We start from the raw sequence: 18,479 nt of genomic DNA on the forward strand, positions 1-18,479 counted from the left end.
CGAGCCCTAAATGGCTTTCACTCTTTTAAGACAACATGCCCCAAAACTGGGCTGACGATAACTAGAAGGTAAAAATTGATGGCTACAGTCAAAAATTTCTTAGTGAACCCTTCTAGTTAAGTAAGATTTATGATATTGCATTTGTTACATTGAAAAAGATACCACCTGCTCCATCCATCCGATATCCGAATGTCTACCCATGCACCCAAACATTGAAATGACAAAAATGACCCAAGGAATATGTATGCTTTTGACAGAAGCCGAAGCAAGGTATATCCTCGATGACTTAGGGATGACCTGGCCTAGGCTCCATGAACAATGCTCTTCCTATGATAATGACCGCCAAGCATGGTTACTGTACAGACCAGATGACGATAAGATGTATAAACAAGGGAAAGAAAAGTCAGCCTCAAGTGACAATAAACTCCAAGTTGCCGTGGATGTGGAGTCGTCAAGATCGAATTGCGTCTATCGCAGCGTTAAGAGGAAATATCTGCGGCGGTTGTTGTAACGGACGTCGGGTCCACTTGCGGAACGCGCTACGGCAGGTCTCTGGAGTCCCGCCTAGAGAGATAAAGCTCTTGGGAATGAATGGTCGATCCTGAAGCGAAGCTGCTAGAATGCCGTACTCGTGCGCAAAGACCACAGCTGACGCGAACTCGGCCGGACGATTGGAGGCTTGGTCACCCACGATCACGTAGATCTCGAAGAAGGTATCGAGGATATAAATACCTTTCGGAGACAGGTCCTTCTGGGAGAAAGGCTCGATTTCTTGGACAGTATCGTTCGGACGAATCACTGGTGATGAAGAGCCCGGACGTCGAATCCAGAATGATCGTTGACCTAGCTCATGGTCCACGCGGAGTAACCGGATTCGATAATGGTCGTGGGCCGGTTTCTTCAGCCAGTCGTCAGATCGCATATAGTCTCCTGCCTCTTTGTGTTGTGGGAAAACCTCGTAGAAGCTGTCAGACTCTTCTCCTTCGGCGACTTCTTCGAATTCTCCCGTCAATCCGAGATCCATGCCGATGAGGCGAGCGGCGCCGATTTCTTCAGCGGAACTCCCTTTGCCTTTCCACAAGTAGACTTTGCCAAACATGGCAGATATTACGAACGGAAAGCCAGTGCATAGTTTCTGAGGAGAGAAGTCAACTTCGTCGAAGACCATTTGCCCGAGGTGTTTCCGTCCGCAGAGCATAAAAATTGCCGACGAGCTGGAACGAGAGCTCGAGCCGCGTCGTGTGATAAGGATTCCACCCAACGCCTGGATAAAACGAGCAGGCTCTTTCCCTTGGCTGATGATCTCCAATTTGCAGCTATTGTCTCGCGCGACTTTTCGTGCAAAAGGCAGGGCGCTATCCACTGCTCCGCCCCAGACATCGTCGCCGCACCAAAGCTGGACTTCGGATCGTGCACTACCATCCTCCTCGAAAATATGGACGCACAAGTATAGAGCTCCTTCATAGAGGATATACTCTTGATTTACCGGAAGATCCTGTTTGTTGCCTTCGCCCGTGATTTCCCAAATCTGCTTCTTCAATGTTCGCATCCCAGAACCGTCATTCTTGTTATCCGTCAGCATCAACTGCGGGTCAATGTCGACGCGATCACTTGACCGTGGGAAGGTCTTGAAGAAACCAGAGATCCCTTCCAGAGACTCGTCGGCTTGAGGAACCAATGAGACAGAAGATCTCGGGGACGACAACTGGTCTGTGGAAGCGTAAGGGGCCTTCGGGGGAACAGGTGGAGATGGCAAAGATTTCCGGAAAGGCGATGAGTCTCTTGATCGAGTGAGGAAATTATAGGGGCCAGCCGTACGCGGAGATGGGTACGCTTGGTTCTCCCTGAAGTTTGACCTTAAGGGGGACGGCGTGGGAGACGAGTAGTGAGTGAAGGAGGTTCGCGGTTGGCCGCTACGAGGGCTTGCGGGTGAGGTGGCAGGTTGTGAGGGAGTAAAGGCCTTTGAAGTTGAGGGAGTAGACTCTTGGCTATCCGCTTCGTAGACCCGCCTCTCTAGATTCGGAGGTCTCCTCGACGGCGTAGATGCCGGAATAGGGCTTTTGTCTTTCTCGGGCACGCGTGGTAAGCTGTCTGGAGATTTCTCGGGGAAGCTCATAACAGGTGGAGGAGACTGCAAGGATGCAGTCTCTGAAGCATCTCCCACGTTGATACCTTGGTCAGGAAGGGGCCAGCTTCCTGTGTTGGCCAAAGGTTGTTCGATTGTGAAGCTCGTAGCTGGCGTGTCTATATCAAAAGACAACTGTTCTGTTTTGGGTGAGACGCTCAGCTCTCTTGCGACTGGGCTCACTTCTGCTGATGCAGCAGCCTTGGGAGGCCGTCTCTTGGGACCTCTTGCGCGTGCTTTCGTCATATGGATGAGTGCGGGGGCAGCTGCTGGATCCTGAGAATTGCCGGTGGTTTCCCACGAGTTGGTCACGGGGACGGCCCTCTTCGAGCTGTCTGGCGCTGCAGGTGGGCCACGGGATAAGAGACCTGCCAGGGCAGGGTTTATTCGGCCTGCGAGGCTACCTTTAGTAACGACGTCATTCTTAACAGGCGATGCACTGCGCGCGGTATTTGTCGGTGGCAGAGGACGCACCGGTTCACTGGCCTCCGCTTTCGGTTTCTCTAGCCCTTTTTCTGTCTCGACCTCTGTCGGGTCCTCAGCATCCTGGTGTTCAACCGATTCTTGAGGCTTGGTGTTGAATGTACTTGGGGATTCGACATCTGCGGGGACCTCCGAGGGCTCATCCTCGCGTTCTGGTTCCGTAATTGGCGCAACCAAGGCTGGATCCTCTGATGTCGAAGGTCCGTCGATACCGGACTTTGGCACATCAGTAATACTTTGCGCAGGTTCGGGCGCCATGGTAGGTTCCTTGTCTTTGAAAGGGTCGAGCGAAGTTTGACGGACGTGCGAACGCTCCGGTGCCTCATTCTCTTTTGTAGGCGATGACAGGAGATCGGCGGGGAGATCTTTCTTGTCGATGCTTGACTTAGTTAGGGTCCGGCGTTTCATGATGGCTTCCGGTACCGCTGCGGGGGGAGCTTCGCCTTGCTCGATTGTATTTCGTCGGACGGAGCCGCCGTTCAATTTCATGGATTCTCTTTGCTTAACGAGGCTCTCTTTGAATTCGTCAACTCTCTGTGTCTTCTTCGGACCACCGGTCATGTTCAGAGCCGCCTTGCCTCTGAGGATATTATTCTTCAATTCATCCGGTGCGACATAATTTGACGTTTCTGCCTTCCTCAGCTTTCCAAATACGTTCTTGAATTCCGGCTCTGCTTCAGACGATTGGTCCTTAACAACTTCTCGCTTTCGGAGATTTGCCCTGAAATCAATCACCGGTGACTGGGGTTTCGGTCGATTCAACAAGGGATCACGGATGGGCTCGCGAGGGGATGGCAGAGGTACGTCAGTATTGACTTTTGAAGCCGGTGACAAGGCTAGCGGTACGTTCTTAGGCTTAGGCGCCTCCTCGGGACTTTCTTCGGGCACTTCAGAGACCTCGGGAGGAATCTCGACGTCCTTCGTTTTAGTCAGTGAGCTTGCCTCGGTCGATAGGGGTCTTGCTTCAATAGTTGGTTCCTCCTTGACTGGGCTTGAAGTATCCAGCGATTTCTCCTTGGTCGGGCTAAGGTCATTCAGCGGCTTTTCTTTGGTCGGGCTAGACCCTTCAGTCTTGAGCACATCTGGGATTCCCGAAAGACTTTGTTTCTTGACGTGAGTTCCGAGAGGCATAGTCCGCATGAGCCCACCTGGGTTAACCTCTTTGTAACTACCTCGGCGGCCTAGGCTTAGGTCGACGCTGCCCCTTGACTGCCTCTCTTTGCTCCAAGACGCTTGCTGGGAGGGTTGCCGTTTATGCCTAGGCGATTCAGAAAGGTTCAAGGCACTTTCCAGCCAGGTTGATTTGGTTGGGCTCCACCTCTTCGGGTCCATAGTCCTAGAAACAGGAGTCGTAGGCCGGGAATTCGAATCGCCCGAGGCTTCGATGCTGACCGTACTACTTGACCTTGCATGTAGAGCAAATGGAGGTCTACTAATACTCTCACTCCTGTTTGAGGCTGGAGGCGTTGCTGGGCGTTCGTCGTCTTTTGTCTGGCCCACTGTTGTTGCCTCGCTGTGACTTGACGTAGGCCGTTGGGGTGAAAGAGAGGAGCCTTCTCGGTTCAGTTTCGGCGTGGTAGGTGTATCTGTAGCACTTGGGGCAGCATAACTATTGCGATTGCTGGAAATTGAATTTGTCCGGTTAAGTCCCGACGGTAATTGTGCACTCCATCGCTTCGAGACGCTATCGGATCGCCTCAGCATAGCACTCTGGACAAATCCTCCAAGGCCCTTGGTTGGCGAAGTGGACCGCTCCGGTGAACGATCAGGGGAACGTCGCAATGGAGAGAGAGGAGACGTCAGCTGGTTATCAGCATCCTTATCGAGGCTAGACGGTTCGAATTTCTGTGCGCTGGATAAAGGCAGCGGAGACCCGAGACCGGTGGCGGTCGAGACAGACGATACGCTTGATAGCCGATTTCCCAGGCTGCTGTCCGCAAAGCTCGAGCTAGCTCGTGATGGCGGCGGCGATTGCTCGTCTGCTGTGGTTGTATGGTCATTTTGCTTCGATTCTGTCGGCTCATCGGTCTCGGGTTCAGAAGCCTTGGTATCTTCGACAGGCGCAGCTTTCGGCTCCTCTACCGGGGCCTTTTGTGCCGGAGTAACATCCCCCTCGGTCTGGCGCAGAGAAGGCGACTCTCGTGATGCGGATAAGGATGCCAACGGGCTGCGTGGGGCTCCGGGTTCGGCGGTGGAAGCACTGGACATAGTCCTGAAGCGGGCTTCGCGGGAAGGCGACGTGGAAAAAAAAGAGCGATTGCCACTCAGGTCTCGAGAACTCGGTCGTTGTTGCCAGGATAAGGTTCCGGCCCTGCTCCGCAACGTGGGTGAAGCTTTCGGAGAGACCCCAGCCTCGGTTCCTTCCAACCTTGAGCCCTTGGGGCTGTTCTCTAACGGAGGCGTCTCGTTTCGGAACGAAACAGGCGCGCTATGGGTATCATGGACCGGGGTGCGTGGGGTGGCGGGCTCAAGCTGTTCCGGAGGATCAATCGCCGCCCGGTGACCCAACGACGACATGCTCAGTCTGGCGGGGTCGAGGATGGGAGAAGAACCTTTGGTGGGCGATATGGACCGTGCTCGTTCTATATTGAATTCAACAGAGTATCAGCTTCTGAGGGTATGAGACCCTACGAGCGGGCAGGTGATGGAATTGAAACCCTTCTGACACCCGCAACTCGAAGGACAAAACGCAGAATACAGGGGGGTCGCCAAATTACCAGCTCGCCGAGCCTGTCTCTCCTTCCGACCCTGCAGGATCTCCTCTTCCAGCTTCTTTGTGCGCTCTTCATCCTCTTTGTCGCGTTTCTCGCCGAGTTCCCGGATTCGTTGCAGGAAGTCGTTCACATCCTCGCTGCCTTCCGCGGCTTCGGAGGTCGAAGCCATGGCCGCACTCGGGCCGGTCAAGGGGGTTCACGAAGGTTGTAGTTCGAATAGATCGAGGACTGGAAATTTTCAGAAGCGAGGGTAAGAGACAAAAAGCAAAAATCCCTAGTCCGGTGTCGAGATTGTAATGCAGACCGAGGAATTACGTGGGATGCAGAGGCGAGAGAAATGCAAGGTGGGGAGCGGCGGATTGGAGGAAGGGATGGACGGATGAAGGAAGGGTATACGCGAAAGATCAAAAGAGCGAAGAGAGACGGAAGGAAAAAGAATAGTGGGATATTCTAAGGCATCATTCTGGTCAGAGACTGGGACTCCGAAGATGACGATCCATGTCGTGTCGTGGTCACGCTTTTTCTCCGCCTTATCTCTTTTCTCTTGGGTGAGTGAGGCCCTGCAGCTGGCCCTGACAGTCACTCCGACACGCCCAGTTCAGCTGCTGTTGTCAACGCCCCACTGCTGCTCACCACGCCATCCTGCGCTGTCTCTGTCGCTGCTCTGTACTCAAGTCTGATCTAATTCCTGCATATCCATACAATCCCACCCGCACAGGCCTGCGTTTCAAGACTTTCCAATGTTGTTTTGATCTTTCTACAGACGGTAGATTGTTTACGCCGGCTTGGCTGAAGCTGTGGAGTACACTGTACCGATCCCGCCTCAGCCGAGCGTGATTCTCGTGATGACGACAGTTCTACGGAGCATCTCAAGTTAGGTATCACCGTATCAATATCAGCAGTTATTGTGATTCGCGCAAATGGAGATATACAAGGCACAGTCCCGCAGTCCCTGGCCCGATCGAGCTAACCAACATCAAGACCTGTTTGCCTTGGAACGGAACCATGGATGCCCTCTACCCTCTCCGCTGGGTCGCGTTGTCAGCGACTCGGCCGTTCGCTGTTGTAGGCTCAACGGCTCGAAAGCTGCCTGGTCATTCTCGACAAGTTTTCTCCTGGATCAAGCGCAAAGATTGGTGGCAATCGACAACGTGATGTAGTTATATGGAAATATATTCCGGGACATCTGGCTCACAGTAACCAGCCAAACGACGCTTTTCATGCTTTGACAGAAACCCAATAGGCAAATATTTAGTTTCAATTGATTATCGTAGACTCGTTATATATATTCCACGCGGAGCGTCTCCCCAGCTGGCTGGTGAAGACCATAAATCGCCGCCAACCATTTCTAATAGAGGAACAATCTGTCCTTTGCATCTTGCACAACCCAATCCAATCCCTCGCGCAGATTTGCTCCGGTCATGGCACTGCAGGGTAGTATAGTCCACTTATGAGTCTTGATAGCATCCAAGCGGAGGTTCTAGACAGAGTTAGAAACGAGAGCATAGCGCGACTCCAAAGCCGAAACAAAGACAACCAAAAATAACTCACCTGCCGAACTTCATCCTGAGTCATACACCCTTCGACATCAGTTTTGTTCAGAAAGACCAGAAGACTTGCGCCCATTAAACGCTGTTCGAGAGAAATCGTGTAGTGTAAGCAAACTTTACTTGGAACGCCGCGCGACAAAACTTTTCCCTGCGGGCGGACGTACCTCTTCGAGCAGGAGGCCGGCAAGTTCATCGCGACAGTCGTCGACCCTCAGTCGGTCTGTTGCGTCTACGACCCAGACGAGAGTGTCTGTTTTTTCAAAGTAGTTTTTCCAGTATGAACGTAGTGTTTTTTGGCCGCCGACGTCCCCTGGCGGGTGTTAGCGGGTGGCGGCCACACGGCCTTGGGGTAGAATGCTCACAGATGTTTAAGCGGTACCTGAAGCTAAAGTCAGCATATTCTCGAGGAAGTTAATTGATGGAGGAGAGAATACCCCTCAAAGTCTATTGTTTTGATGATAAACCCCAGTGTTGGGCTTACTGTTGTGACATCTTCTCTCATAATCTGTTTCACAATGGTGGTTTTGCCTGCATTGTCAAGGCCTCTGTTGCTTGTTAGCAGGCCTTTCAGACTGTGCTTCTTAATGAGAGGACAGTACAGCATCAGAATCCGCATCTCCTTGTCTTTCAATCTGGCCTTCCTTAGGATAGATAGCATCTTGACAGGTAGTACCGTGCTGCGATGTGTCCTTGGCGGGAGTTGCGGAGAGCAGATCTAAACGTTCTGATGCTCAGCGGTTGACGTACGGAAGTCACAGCACAAGTCAAGAAATTCGTGAGAGCAACATAGTCGGGCGCTTGTTCTTCTTCTCAAGTGAGATTCTATTATGTCTCAGTTTTTTATCTTCTCTTCCTCTGAAACGATTGTTACTGGAAGCTTGACTCACCATCAGAGTCCATTCTTCACTTTCCTACTTTAGAGTCTAGACTGTCTGTCTACCTTCACTGACCTCGACCATTGCCTATTACCTGCAGAAATACTTACCTGCCTATTCCTAGGTCATTTACTATCTCCAGCCGACTCAACGAATCCTAGTGCTCTGACACCGTCCACCTCTCTTTCTAAATCTTGGATCTCCTCAGTTCGTCTCTCGTCATTCACTCTACCATCCGGGATATCGCAGACAGCTTTTATCATCCTATTTTCTACTCCTTAGTGTTATACTCACCAGTTACACTGATTCGCTTCTGATTCACTATGGTTGACAACAACACGAGCGACAGGGGAGACCTCTGGGGACAGATTCAATCTGCTAAAGAAAACTTTAACGATGGCTTTTCTCAGAAGTATGGGTCCCCCCCTGTGACTCCTACTGAAGCCACAGGAAAGAGCACTCTGGAGAAGAAGCTTGAGCCACAAAGCGCCGTGCCTTCTCAACAGCAGCCAGCAATATCGAACAGTGACAACACCGGAGACAAGGCCCTAAAGGTGGCTTCTGGAAATTTCACCTCATTTCCTGCTAAGGATTCACAAGCCATGGCTTCTCACACTTCCAATAGCCACCCAGCTCCCCGGTCAACTCCCGCACCTTCCACTCCCACTCCTCTCAGCGGCGTCTCGCAGTACCCAAGGACTCAACCGCAACCGTGCATACCCCTCACACGCACTGAAACACCGTCAAAAACACCCAAAGACACTAAGCCGATTGCGAGCAATCGGTTGAGGCGTCAGGTCCGCTGCATACCTCTCAGGCGCCCGCAGCCCGCTCCTCACACACCTCCTGTCTCGTCTCTCGCACGAGAAACTCAGGCCTCATCATCAGCCCCAACCAAGTCGTCCAAATCCGTTCAAACCACCGTTTCATCTGGTAAGCATTCATTGTCTAGCGCAGAGACGGGTATTTTTCGAGACACTAACACAGAACAGGAAAAACACAGATTACCACCGTGAAGATGACTGAAAGTGATGATGCGGACGAGGTCTTACTCTACAAACGAAGAGCAAACAACCCAAAAGTACGAGATGGACATCAAACATACAAAGCCCTGCGTCGAGATACTTCTCTCCGTGACGTCTTCGAGCCGGCTCACAAATTTGTCAAGCGGACGGCTCTTAATAACACGGATGACAGGAGAATTTCGCAGGTCTCAGTGTGGACCGAAGGCTTGCACAAAGGCATAATTCTTCCCTCCGACGACCAATTTGAGGGGACTTCTACACCCTCACTGACTGCCCCCATGGAAAAAGATCGTGGTGTTCAGGTTGAGGACCCCATGAATGAGCTTGCACGTCTCCAGAAAGAGGCCCTGTTGAACGCCCATCGAGGGGCAGGAAATGACCCGTCAGCTAGCCCCGAGATGCTAGCAAGATGCAGAGATGGCCCTGGAACGGATCAACGCTCAAAGGAGTATTTTGAAATAGCTGAGATGCGAGCCGTTCCTCGTGATAGCGTACCAGATCCCAACTGCTATCCTGAGCCTTTCGAAGTATTTTCTGCAGAACCAAGGGAGGACGCAACGCCCGAGTTGCTTGAGAGAGAGCGGAATGGCCGGCTGAAACTCTACCGAGAGCTTTACAAGAAGAGCTCGGCGGCTTTTCCAATGAACGGCGACGAGAATGAAAAGATGGTCTTCTCACCTACACCGACCGCGAGACACCAAAAAGCCCTGAGTAAAATTCGCCAGGGTCGGCGCGAGTTGACGCCTCAGCCCATCGATGAACGTGAATCCCCCGCTCGATGCGCAGACAAGAAGGTAGCCGGAACGGAAGTAGTTCAGGTATTCGACAACAGTTGGACAGACCCCGCGATCGTGGACTGGGAATACTGTCCCCGTTATATCAGCGACGAAATACCCTACCGTGCATGGTTCCAAAACTGGCTGGAGAGAAGTATCACCTGCGAATGTCAGGTGGATATCTTCCACGAAACATTCTTCAATGGGACAGCGCATGCCGACGGTGAGACATCTATGATGTTCATCCTGGATATGAGGCACTACGAGACCCTGCTGGATCCGGCCGACGAGGCGTCTTTGCTCCACGCACATGAAACCTCCGCCGGGTACTGTTATAATGTTAACTTGCAGAACAAGGTAGCAGACGAGGCCGAGGAACATCGCAAGTTGATGGAACGAGAGGCTAGGCTCCAGGCTCGTCGTCGACCTCTAAGGGGTCCAAGCAGCCCGGTTGCGAACATCTACCTGCGGCCGGTGAGTACCAAGGACATTCCGGATCTCAGGGAAATCTACAGTTGGTACGCCAGGAACTCGTTCGACAGTCCCAACACACACGACCTGAGCGAAGATGAGGTCCGCGAGCGCATTGAGAAGAGCGATCGGGCTAACCTGCCGTTCATTGTCGCCATCGATCGCCAGAGCGTGTCAAGCAGATCGGAGAAGGTCCTAGGCTATGCCTGCGCACGAGAATTTGATAAACACGAGGCCAGTCGATTTACGGCAGAATTGGAGGTATACGTCAAAGACGATCATACAAGCCTGGGCATCGGCAGATGCCTTTTGGATAAGTTAATCGAGCTTTGCGATGCGACTTACCGGCCCAAGAGTGGGTTTGAGTTTATACCACCCCCTGGGGATAAATCAGGATACCTTCCTGGCGGCAAGCGCAGGCTGGCCCGCATGGTTATTACCCTGGGCCACGTGGATGAAAATGGAATCACCAGGCACAAGAGACTTAAGAAATGGCTCAGAGACTGTGCGGAGTTTGAGGAGCAGGGCGTCCTTCGCGGTGTCAGGGAAAAGAATGGCGATTTGTGAGTTTGCGGTTCACGAACCTCAGAAGCACGCCTCTAACACCTTTAGAATAAACGTCACCTATCTGGTCCGTAGAGCCGGACACAGCCTGTCTAATAAGTTGGGTTCTTGAGGCCATGGGACTGAGTAAAGTCCAGGGCAAACATGCAATGGAGGATTGTTTTCAATGGCGTTAGGAACGGGGCCAGAGAACGGGCAAATAGGAACAGCCAAACCAGGCGTCACAAATGGAAAGATAGAAATTGAATAGTCTCATTATTCATAATATGTGCTTTCGGGATGAATTTATCTCTCCTCTCTTGAGTCTCACATGGACCTTGGACGGAGTAGAACCAACAAATCATTTCCTCCCTCACCCAGAAAGCGGCGCATTTCTGCCGGCACGATAACCCCCACCGCCTTACAAATGAAACTTTTTCCTCCAAATATCTTTTCTGCCGCCGATAATTTCAGGAACCAGGACGGAGGGTGAGAGGTTTGAAAGAGCTTGCTGGTGTCTTTTATTCATCGAAGCTGAAGCTATTTATCCTTGAACTTTGCAAAAAAGCCGACGAAAGCCCTGAAACCTCTTCATCTCCGACCATTGAAATGGCACCGAAAAAGCGCTCCGCGGACGACGATTTCGTCCTGACATTGTCCGACGACGAGAACGATCGCTTCGACGGCATTGACGCTGATGAGAAAGACGATGGCGCTTTAGCCGGGGGCAAGAAACGCAAAAGAGAAACCGAAAGTGCGGCTTCCAAGAACAAGAAAGTCAAGAAAGCGCAACAGCAGCAACAACAGCAACAACCAAACGGGAAAAAGAAAGGAAGCAAGAAGGCCATTGTTCAGGATGAGCCTGAGCCCGAGAGTGAAGAAGACGAAGAAGAGGACCAAGCCGCGGGCGAAGACGACGGCGCTCTAGACTCGGAATTCGAATTCGATGTTGGCGGTGCGACGAATGAGGTTGTCGAGTTTGATGGATGGGGTGCTGATGTGAAAGATGACCAAAAGGGCCGGGATAAGAAGGCTGTTGATATTGATGATATTATTGAGCGACGGAGAGAGAGGAGGGAGAAGAAGGCGGAGAAGGATAGGAAGAAGGGGAAGGTCCAGGAGGAGACTGTTGACGAGGAAGATGTGGATGGGGATGAGGATGCTATGTCTGTGGACTTTGGGGATGATGAGTTGCTTGCGAAGGATGGGTTCGGTATGGGGGTGAATGGAGACGAGGAAGAAGAGGAAGAGAACGCTGAGGAGGATGGCTCGGACGAGGAGGGTTCCGACGAGGATGAGGGCTCGGATGAAGCAGCAGACAGCGACGACGACGACGACGACGACGACGACGCCGCCGCATCAGACAACGACTCCATCGCAACCCCAGTCAGCCACCCAGACGACGATCGCTCAGACGCAGGATCCGACGCGGAGAGCGAAGTCGATGCCGAAGAAGAAGCTAAGCGCAAAGCCTTCTTCGCTCCAGAAGAGAAAACCACCGAAGATCCCACAACAACGGGCGTCAAGCGCTCGTTCCAGGAATTCAACCTCTCCCGCCCTATCCTTCGCGGTCTGGCCGCCGTCAACTTCACAAACCCCACACCCATCCAGCAGAAGACGATCCCCGTCGCCCTACTAGGCAAAGACATCGTCGGTAGCGCCGTGACAGGATCCGGTAAAACCGCTGCATTTGTCGTGCCCATCCTCGAGCGTCTCCTCTTCCGCCCCCGCAAGGTCCCTACTTCCCGCGTTGCAATCCTCATGCCAACCCGTGAACTGGCAGTGCAGTGCTACAACGTCGCGACCAAGCTCGCCACATACACGGACATCACATTCTGTCAGCTCGTCGGAGGTTTCAGTCTCCGTGAGCAGGAGAATATCCTCAAGAAACGCCCGGACGTGATCATCGCCACCCCCGGTCGATTTATCGACCACATGCGCAACTCGGCGAGTTTCACCGTCGACACGCTTGAAATCCTCGTCCTCGACGAAGCAGACCGTATGCTGGAAGATGGGTTCGCGGACGAACTCAACGAGATCCTCACCACCATCCCGAAATCCCGCCAGACGATGCTCTTCTCCGCTACCATGACCGACTCTGTTGATAAGCTTATCCGTGTCGGACTTAACCGGCCCATGCGTCTCATGGTCGACTCGAAGAAGAATACCGCTGTTACTCTAGTCCAGGAGTTCGTCCGGTTACGGCCGGGTCGCGAAGATAAACGACTTGGGTACCTCCTGCATCTCGCGAAACAAGTCTACACGGGCCGTGTTATCGTATTCTTCCGGCAGAAGAAGGAGGCTCACCGCGTACGTATTGTCTTTGGCTTGTTGGGTTTGAAGGCCTGCGAGTTGCACGGTAGTATGAGCCAGGAACAGGTACGCACTCTTCATATTACCCCCTCTCACCATAATTTGATAGTGACTAACATATGTAACAGCGTATCAAAAGCGTCGAAAGTTTCCGCGACGGCACAGCCGACTTCCTTCTCGCCACCGACCTCGCCTCCCGAGGTCTCGACATCAAGGGCGTCGAAACCGTAATCAACTACGAAGCCCCGCAATCGCATGAAATCTACGTGCACAGAGTCGGTCGTACCGCGCGTGCCGGCCGCTCCGGACGAGCCTGCACAATCGCCGCGGAGCCGGACCGCAAGGTCGTCAAGGCCGCTGTAAAGGCTGGCAAAACACAGGGCGCCAAGATCGTCAGCCGCGTTGTGGAACCCACTACAGCAGACGAGTGGGCTGCTAAGGCTAAGGAACTCGAGGAGGAGATTGATGCCGTGCTGGAGGAAGAGAAGGTTGAGAAGCAGCTTGCGCAGGCGGAGATGCAGGTTACCAAGGGGGAGAATCTGATTAAGCACGAGGCGGAGATTAAGAGTCGGCCGAAGCGGACGTGGTTTGAGACGGAGAGGGAGAAGAAGGTTGCGAAGAAGAATGGGGCGACGGAGTTGAATGGCGGTAGCAAGAAAGAGAAGGTTAGGTTGAGTAATAAGGATAAGAAGCGGTTGGATGATGCGCGGATGAGGCAGGAGGAGGGGCTTGGGAGGAAGAAGAATAAGTCGGAGCGTGAGGATCCTAGGGCTGGGAAGGCGAAGCAGGGTAAAGGGAAAGGGAAGGGAAAAGGGAAGGGGAAGAAATAATGGAGTAACTGTATAGAGTTATCTTGTATCGATCTTGAATTAGGCATTGCATACCAGACCGGTAATAAAGCATAAAAAACTGCACTTTCAGAAGCAGATTGAGGCGCCCATCATAGCAAAATGCTTGACCTGCTTCTACTGACTGCTTGAGCAGATGGAGGATGGTGACAGTTGTTTGTGCTCGCCTTGGCCTGCCGACATCCCAGTTTGTAGGATTCCTGCGGAGGCTTGGGAACTTCGGCCGTGCGGTGAGTGCTCAGGTGCGTGCACTGAGCGCTCAGTCAGAGATCTCCACCCCAACAAGCTAAAACAACCGCAGGAGATTCTGAACAGGGCGTGGTAGATACAATCTAGTATGTAGAGTGCTAAGGGTTTGGGGGGGCGGGGAAGATGCCTATTGCGCTTACAACAGTGAACCTCGAGACTACTTACAAGCGCCGCATTCTGTACTCAAGCCCGCACCGTCCTTTCCCTTCTGACACGAGGTTGAAAGATGTTAACCTAAGACTGAGCTTGTTAGACCGTTCAGCCGTGGGGTATTCTGTCTTGGCACAAAGAGAGTAGGTAGTGAAGCCATCTCCAGGAAAGCCCATATATTGAATGTCAGGTTGTAGTCTGACGGTTTAGGGTCTACAGGTTTATTCTATGACCTTTCGCTTCGCTCTACGACCTACCAGGTAAGTAGATAAATAGTCAAGCATCATGGACTCAGCAACAAGCACTTAAGCAAACAGTAAACGAGAGTGATCTCGGCCATATCAACTCATAATCGTCCGAGGATTATACTGTAGTTGGTTATTGATGCCGCTTGAGAGTCCAGCCATTGTATGAACAGATCCACGAATTCGTCCCGGACGTCGGGGTCAGATGAAGGACAGTGGAAGAAAAGAGCGCCTTCGCTCTGGGTGATCGAGGTGAGGGTAGTATCTGAATGGACTTTCTAAAGACGTTCCGTGATGTCGGATACGACCGAGTCTTCGATAGGGGTGGGCACAACAAGTTTGATATGAATCTCGTCTTTGTTTGCTGAATCATGCTTTATCGTTAACCGAGCGCGAAGGCTTGCTGTTATATTGCGGTTTCCTCTCTTAATCACTGATTTTCAGATAAGCCCAGGCATGGTTATCTCGATGACTCGAACCCTACGCCCGCCGAGAAGATCTACCCCTTGGGGGGGGGGGGGAGGGGAGACCCTGTTGATGCGGAGTCTTTGTGGAAGTTGAGCGAGGAAATTGTTCGGGAACAATTCGAATTCTAGCCACCATAATCTGGGCAAGAGCGGCAGGCTTTAGTTGATAGCCATGGTCTGTTTACAGTGTTTTGAGATAGAAACTTTCCACATAATCCCTAAGCAGCCAATCCACACTCGAAAACCCTTCTTGTCCAACCTGCTTCAGAATGTCTTCCCTGTGAGCAATCAGCTCATCTGTATTTCCCATATCCAGCCCTAGATTTCCATAGTCCCCACCAAGGACCAAATCATGACGATCCGGATAGAGCCCGCGGGCTCTCTGCATAATTCATTCCACGTGTAGTGCTTGTAGAACGCAAAGATACGCTCGTTGGTAATATCAGGCAAGACTAGAACAGCAACAATCAGACGTGCTGTGTCTTGGGTGTCGACTAGGTAGCCTGCTTCATTAGCCAGCGGCACCTTGAAAGGCATCGCCAAACGCCTCCTCCCCCATGAAATTAACAATCCGGAATGACTCGATTTCCCCCGGGAATTTAGCGTCAAAGAGGTCATGGGCCCATACATTGTGCGTGATATCGTGCACTGTTTCGCGCACGCGGTATCCGGCTTCAAGCAGAGCGAGATAGCCGTTTGCGCCGAGGACGACGACGATTGAGTTGAGTGGGATAGCGGGGTTCTCGATTCGCATGTTGATGTTGGACGGTTCTATCTTGACCGGCTTGGGGATGCACTGGTGCCTATGTACACTGTGATCTGAGGTGACAACTTATAAGCAGAGCTGGATCCCCGACTTAGGGCTTGCGTGGGCGGAGCTCCGAAACTCGGGGTTCCGAGCGAGCACGAGCTTTATGGACTTGTCAACCACAGTCAAGTGACGATAGTAAAAGCCAGAAATAAACAACTTTGATTCAAGCTCAGTTTCTGTGTGCTGGGCGCAGCAGCAGTAAAAAAAAAAGGCACTAGGCATGGCATTGGGTAGAAAAATTGCGTTACGTAAAGCTTCACTACTGACAGGGCAGTCTAGCAATTGGACTCGAATGCAGTGAGTACACTACCAGTAGTAAGTATCGGCACAAAGACGGACGCGGGCAGGGGGCGTGGATGGCTCTTTCCTTGCAAGGCAGCCAGTGGGCAGTTGCTCCTTATATTGTTATGACCTTGAGGAGGCAGGAGCGACGCAGGACGGAAAACGATCGTTCATTCCTGTACTGCAAGTCACACTAGTAGGTAGGGAACAACTCCAACAATAGGATGGCTTGTGCAGTTTCGCAGCTTTCTTCTTCTCCCTCGGCATCCCTCCTTCTTCTCGAACCTCCACAGCCCTGGCACTCCACATCCTATGTTCTCCAATGCCGCTGGAGGCTCCACGATTTCCAATTTCGGATGCCCTGTAGGTGTTATACATCGTATATTCAAGATCAAGAAGAGGCAGGGTGCAGGCATCAAAGTCATTTGAACCGTCAGCTAATTATCGTCATGAACCTTCAAGACACCAGTCTCCTTCCAGGAGTCATCCTCCTCTCAACTGACCCGGCCTCATCATCCAGCCCGACATTTGACGTGAATGGTAAGCACTTATTGCTCCATTCCAAATATTGATATTATCTGAGGATTAGTGGATCTGGGCCCTGCTACGTCCACTTCGATCGCACGCCTTGCCGGCTTGAATGCCGATGTATGCAAGAAAGCCATCGAAAATGCGCAGGTGACTCTGTCAGCCCTAAGAGATCTTACACCACGAGGCTGCGCAGCCCTCCTATACGTCTGGCGTGAGCAGGCACTCCTCGCAAAAGCGGATCCGGCAACAATCATCAGCGCTGAAAATGGGAAGACAACCCGCGAAGCACGGGACGAAGTGAAATACGCAGCGGAGTTCCTGTATTGGTTTGCGAGGGAGGCGCAGAGAGTCAATGGGATTGTATTTCTCATATTTTCTTTTCCCGAAATAGATGATAATTGGGCTGTATATAGGTGATACCATCCTCAGCCCCAAACACAAGGGTGCAAACTATCAACCAACCCGTCGGAATTGCAGGCAGGGTTCATATATTGAGCGGATCTCGCACGGTTTCTCCGCACATCTATCCATTTTATTGCGGAAAGATTGGTCGCTGTCCGTCGAAATCCTCACAGAAAGCTCTTCCTTTCGGCAGGGTCGTTGGTTCACTTCAGAGGAAGCCAGGAGGGAAAGCTTGCCAACCGATAGCAGCTCACCCAACCCGGTGCTCCCATCCTCTTGATATCGCGTTTCAATTGATCAACCTTCTCCCCGGAGCCGTCAAGTTCAGAATATGACAAATTCCCGCATGACTCGCAAGTAAAACTGGATTAGGGAGCTTGTAATTTTGACCATGACAGACGAATGTCACAAATTTATCCGATGGTAGAAAATGCCGGCTCGTGGTGGGGAAACTGCGAAACTCCTTCACGTGATAGCGGTTGGGGTCTCGGTGGCCTCGAACACGAATTCAAAAGAGCCAAACGAACGGTGCAACTCACTAGTGAGTGTCATTACGGTTTCCTCACTGTTTCTGTGGCTTGAAAGAAACCCTGTTTGCCCACGAAGGTCTGGGAAGTACTTGTTGATTGTGTCCCACATGGTGGCATGTCGCAGTCGGTCGTCCTCGCTATCTGTCTGGAAGAAAATGGAATGATATGGCTTGCTTCACTAGGGGCGGTTTCACAATTTGCGGGACGCCCGCTGTAGTGCCAGTGCCACGCACCGGTCACCATACACCTGTGCCCGTCGCGGGCCAGACAATGATCACGTACATTTGACTGGTCGCTTCTGGATACAGAGTGATCATCTTCAGCGGCAAGGTCTCGAATGGCGCGGTCTGAACCAGGTCGCGGTGATTTAGTAATGGCAGAAGGTGTACCTCCATGAGCCATTATGGGCCTCAGTAACCCGGTGCATGCTCCCGGCCAGGTGAGTGATATCTTGGTCAGATGTACACTGTTCGACAACGGCTGTCAGATTAATGGCCCCATTGAGCGGCAGACGCTTGAAGAACACTCTGAGGAATTTCGCATCGTCTTGAGACTGACAGTTTCCGAGTCTGTTGTTCAGTGTTGCTTTTGCGTCTGCAAAGGCATCGAAGTTGTTCTCGGACACCGCGGGACTCAGAGAGCTACTAGTAGAGCTCTCATCTGCACCTTCCTGTAATGAGGACATCTTTGTTTCGACGAGACTAGAAAAATTGGAGACGTAATCAATAAGAGGCGACTAAATGGTTCACTAAGACCACTGAAGTTGTTGTGGAGGAATGTTGGGGGTTGAAGGTTAGAGATGAAGATGGGGGTGATGATTGGGTCTGCAGGTCTGGTTGGTGATGGAATGAGACCCGTTAAGCTTCTAACTGTCAGTGACTCGTTTAATTCACCGTAGGATGCCGCCAGTGAGATGAATGCCTTGAGGAGCTATCAAAGGTTGCCAGCGGGTTTGTCCTTTGACTATGTTCAGTTGACGCTTCTTGGAGTGGCATGCCAAATCTAGGATGATTCTTGCGTACGAGCGTTCATGATTGACATGGTTCTTGAAGGTCCCAGAATAAATTACAACGTGTGGTTCAACGCTCG

General features: G+C 51.9%; 6 protein-coding genes across 6 annotated transcripts; 2 read left to right on the top strand and 4 right to left on the bottom strand.

Annotated features, from left to right (window-relative positions):
• Positions 1–261: 261 nt before the first annotated feature.
• BDV17DRAFT_6577 (putative gelsolin repeat protein) lies at positions 262–5,650 on the bottom strand. Its single transcript, XM_073764915.1, has 2 exons — positions 5,326–5,650; positions 262–5,190 (listed from the first exon to the last, which is right to left on the bottom strand). The coding sequence occupies exons 1-2, from the start codon at positions 5,489–5,491 to the stop codon at positions 452–454; spliced, it is 4,905 nt and encodes a 1,634-aa protein (XP_073621221.1). The 5' UTR covers positions 5,492–5,650; the 3' UTR covers positions 262–451.
• Positions 5,651–6,670: 1,020 nt separating this feature from the next.
• Positions 6,671–7,530, bottom strand: BDV17DRAFT_286103 (ADP-ribosylation factor-like protein 2; the record flags this gene model as incomplete). Its single annotated transcript, XM_073760836.1, has 6 exons — positions 6,671–6,802; positions 6,874–6,954; positions 7,037–7,182; positions 7,235–7,251; positions 7,307–7,417; positions 7,472–7,530. The coding sequence occupies 6 exons, from the start codon at positions 7,528–7,530 to the stop codon at positions 6,671–6,673; spliced, it is 546 nt and encodes a 181-aa protein (XP_073621222.1).
• Positions 7,531–7,720: 190 nt separating this feature from the next.
• BDV17DRAFT_249140 (uncharacterized protein) lies at positions 7,721–10,869 on the top strand. Its single transcript, XM_073756171.1, has 5 exons — positions 7,721–7,802; positions 7,872–8,680; positions 8,740–10,015; positions 10,064–10,582; positions 10,632–10,869. Exons 2-5 carry the CDS (start codon positions 8,071–8,073, stop codon positions 10,693–10,695), a joined length of 2,469 nt encoding a protein of 822 aa, XP_073621223.1. The 5' UTR covers positions 7,721–7,802; positions 7,872–8,070; the 3' UTR covers positions 10,696–10,869.
• Positions 10,870–10,875: 6 nt separating this feature from the next.
• Positions 10,876–13,773, top strand: drs1 (putative ATP-dependent RNA helicase DRS1). Its single transcript, XM_073764926.1, has 2 exons — positions 10,876–12,941; positions 13,004–13,773. The coding sequence occupies exons 1-2, from the start codon at positions 11,172–11,174 to the stop codon at positions 13,703–13,705; spliced, it is 2,472 nt and encodes an 823-aa protein (XP_073621224.1). The 5' UTR covers positions 10,876–11,171; the 3' UTR covers positions 13,706–13,773.
• Positions 13,774–15,152: 1,379 nt separating this feature from the next.
• On the bottom strand, positions 15,153–15,588 carry BDV17DRAFT_286106 (uncharacterized protein; the record flags this gene model as incomplete). The annotated part of the gene is made up of 2 exons (XM_073760837.1): positions 15,153–15,337; positions 15,360–15,588. 2 exons carry the CDS (start codon positions 15,586–15,588, stop codon positions 15,153–15,155), a joined length of 414 nt encoding a protein of 137 aa, XP_073621225.1.
• A 1,345-nt stretch (positions 15,589–16,933) lies between these two features.
• On the bottom strand, positions 16,934–18,080 carry BDV17DRAFT_249148 (uncharacterized protein). Its single transcript, XM_073756172.1, has one exon. The coding sequence runs from the start codon at positions 17,790–17,792 to the stop codon at positions 17,412–17,414; it is 381 nt and encodes a 126-aa protein (XP_073621226.1). The 5' UTR covers positions 17,793–18,080; the 3' UTR covers positions 16,934–17,411.
• Positions 18,081–18,479: the final 399 nt, after the last annotated feature.

Source organism: Aspergillus undulatus, assembly GCF_047715775.1.
Source record: "Aspergillus undulatus strain CBS 261.88 unplaced genomic scaffold BDV17scaffold_1, whole genome shotgun sequence".
NCBI lineage: Eukaryota > Fungi > Ascomycota > Eurotiomycetes > Eurotiales > Aspergillaceae > Aspergillus > Aspergillus undulatus.